Genomic DNA, 3,100 nt, shown 5'->3' with positions numbered 1-3,100 from the left:
GTCAAATACGGTGAGTTGCACTACCAAATACGGTGAGTTGCACTGCCATATACGATAAGCAATTGCCAAATACGGTAAGTGTGGATCCGGTGTCTAAAACACAAATACGATATATGAGAACCCGATTCCACTCCATACATTACCGATTAAATTTACCAACAAGAAGGAAGGAGAAGTATGCCAAAACCTGTTTGAAACCCCCGTTTGGCCCTCATTAAATTATATTACATTACATTCTATTTTTCTCTCTTATTTTCAACCACATAATCTTTCATAAAATAATATTACACGTAAATCAAAAAAAATTCCTTCTTTTTCAACCACTCATTTTTAAAAAAAAATACTTTTCCACTCATTTTTGATTTCTAGAAAATGGGGGCCAAACGAGAGCGAAGACTATTCAACATGTATCTGCCAGTATCAACCTCGATTCCTATTCTGTACAACAATTTGATAAACTGAAGATATAGACTTCTGTAAGGCATAATTTCTGAACTGTAACAAATATTACCAGATATTGTAACGGAACGGTAGTTTACAGAATATAGATGCACTATTGGCATGTTTAGCAAGGTAGATTAAATAATATTCAACAATATTATAAAAGAAGAAGAAGCTAAAATCTTATATCATTCACTACGATCTGATATTGCAGTCCACATATGCAGTATATGTCGGCAATATGAAAGCTTATGGCGACTAAACTATCATCAGTAACCTATTAGTGCTGGGAGGCCCATAAATCTTCAATGTTTTCATCACTAAATAATCACTCATTAGTATACTAGAAGCCATTCTTAAATTGATTGAGCTCTATAGCTACAACATTGAACAGTATCTCTAAATATATGAAAACAAATCTAGCAATTTTTATCAGAAACAGTTTTCATTGCATTTTGAAAAGCATTTATGGACAATTGATAATGTCCAGACCATAAAATCTTGGGAATGTTATCAATGTGCAATATATAAGAGAACAAAACTTACATCAAACCCCAAATTTAAGCACGACTAACACAAAATCAAGGCTCCAATACACATAAGTGAAAATTGATGCATTCACAGTAACCATTTACATAAACCTGCTGGCTGGCTCAAGTTAGTGCCCAGAGTTTGGAGGTCATAATCGAATACATAATTGTCGCGGCAGCTTCGCTGGATTCCTCCTCACGAGCGGCTGCCGGAACTCTACGCACCACAGGCGACTCTCACCTCCACTAGCTGAACACCCTGATGCCCCTACACCTACACGTCATGCCGATGGTCTCCATTTCACCAAACTCCTTCTGGTTTGGCCAGAAACCAAGAACAGCCTCAATTTTTGAGCAATTTCCTGGACAGCTTTTCGATCTGTTTTCTGCCCCGATCCTGCCTTTTTCTCTTCCCTTTTTGGGTAGCTTTTTAGCTAAATCCACCAACTTGAAACTCTGATACCAATTGTTGCGGGAGCTCGCTCCAAAGTCTTTTTAAACGGTATTTTCAGAGTCAATTTCATGCAATTTTTCTTTACTAAACAGTCAATTCAAATGGCTCCAACTCACAACCAATATATTTATCTCGGTTGCTTCTCAATCTTATTCACAAAGGACAAAATAACGGTGTTGATTTGTAGCAACGAAAGAAGGCAAAAGAAGTGACCAAAATCAAAGGAGAAGCCACATGTTTTTTGCACCAAAACAGGCTGCTGAATTCTCTCTCTCAACGGCCACGTTTTTCTCTCTTTTTATACACAAATCACTTACTAAACGCCTAGGTCAAAAGCAGAATATATATAGGATACGTGAGGCTTTAGTTGGACCAATAAAATGGTTAAATGGATCAAGATTCAAACCATTCAATAAGTAAATATATATGGACCGTGAGTCGCATTAATTTCTTGAGCTACTTTCAACGACTACGTTGTTCTCGAGTCGAGCATTTGGACTTAGTTGTCGGTAACAATTTCACACATAAGCCGATGCGTATGAAATTCAATCAGACGTTTACATTATAATTCAGGATTCACTGGGTAGCAAAACCCAACAATAACTCAACATAATTCATCTAGTTAAAAGGATTAAAATGCCAAATGCACAACATCAAAATGCAATGTACTCAAATTAGTAGAACCATTAATTGGTACTACGAAAGTATTTGAACTAAGATTTATGTCCGAAAGTATATTAACATCAAAACAGAAAGAAACGCGAAAGCACTTATCCTCTTTTATCTACAAGAGCTAAAAACATAACGTAGCACACAGAATTATTAATGTTCACCAAACAAGCAGCTCCGGTTTCCAGGATCCAAGCTAGTGACGTAACGACCTGTGAGAATCAGGAACTCGGTCCAGAATTGTGAAGATACAGCTTTCCGAAGACGTGGAGCGCAGTGACGAACCCGATGTAACAGAGGCTCATGACAAGGACCACAGTGGGGCTGATCTTCAGTCCCGGTGCATCGTCAGTGTAAAACCTCAGCATGTTGCTGCTGGATGCTCCTCCGCGAACGCCAGAGGAGGTGGAATATGATGAGCCGCCGCCCAGCCTGCGGCGGCGCATGCCGGCAGTGACGGCAGCCGACCCACGCGGGGTCATGGTGCCCGGGCGGGACGTGGGACCAGAAGAAGCTTGCGACTGGGAGGATCCTCGAGCCATGGTGACATAGAGAGAGCGAGTCGTATTAAGAATTCCAGAGAAGTTTCTATAAGTATCAGGAACTAGATCTGTGTGCCGTCAGCGTCAGAGAGAATTTTGATGAGGAAGGAAAATGGAATTTTTGAAACAATTTTTTTTTTTTTTTTTAACAAATTTCTCCAGTTTTTTTAATAATTTAAAATTTCCCTTCTCTTTTCTTCTTCTTTTAGAGGCATTGTTCTTGAGAAATGAGATATGGTGGATGGCCTGATCATAACAAGTAGAATTGTAGACGAATTTTTCGAAAAAAAAAATTTGTCGTGAAGGTGTTCATTTCTTTTATTTTTGAGGTGTTTGTACGAATAAGATAATAAATTATATATAAGCACGACTAAAAGAAATACACAAATTTCGTGTGAAAACGAGTAGAGGACCCAAAATTGAGTTGGTGTTAACCAACTATTTTATCTATAATGCAATTATAT

At 38.3% G+C, this 3,100-nt stretch overlaps 1 protein-coding gene across 1 annotated transcript; it reads right to left on the bottom strand.

The window, feature by feature from the left end:
* Positions 1 to 2,000: 2,000 nt before the first annotated feature.
* Positions 2,001 to 2,766, bottom strand: LOC111372793 (protein transport protein Sec61 subunit beta). The gene has a single exon (XM_022995200.1). It carries the CDS (start codon positions 2,634 to 2,636, stop codon positions 2,316 to 2,318), a length of 321 nt encoding a protein of 106 aa, XP_022850968.1. The 5' UTR covers positions 2,637 to 2,766; the 3' UTR covers positions 2,001 to 2,315.
* Positions 2,767 to 3,100: the final 334 nt, after the last annotated feature.

The sequence above is a fragment of the Olea europaea genome, unplaced genomic scaffold, assembly GCF_002742605.1.
Source record: "Olea europaea var. sylvestris unplaced genomic scaffold, O_europaea_v1 scaffold1031, whole genome shotgun sequence".
In the NCBI taxonomy this organism is placed as follows: Eukaryota; Viridiplantae; Streptophyta; class Magnoliopsida; order Lamiales; family Oleaceae; genus Olea; species Olea europaea.
Note: the sequence above shows the minus strand (reverse complement) of the source record. Positions and strands in the feature narration are given on the sequence as shown.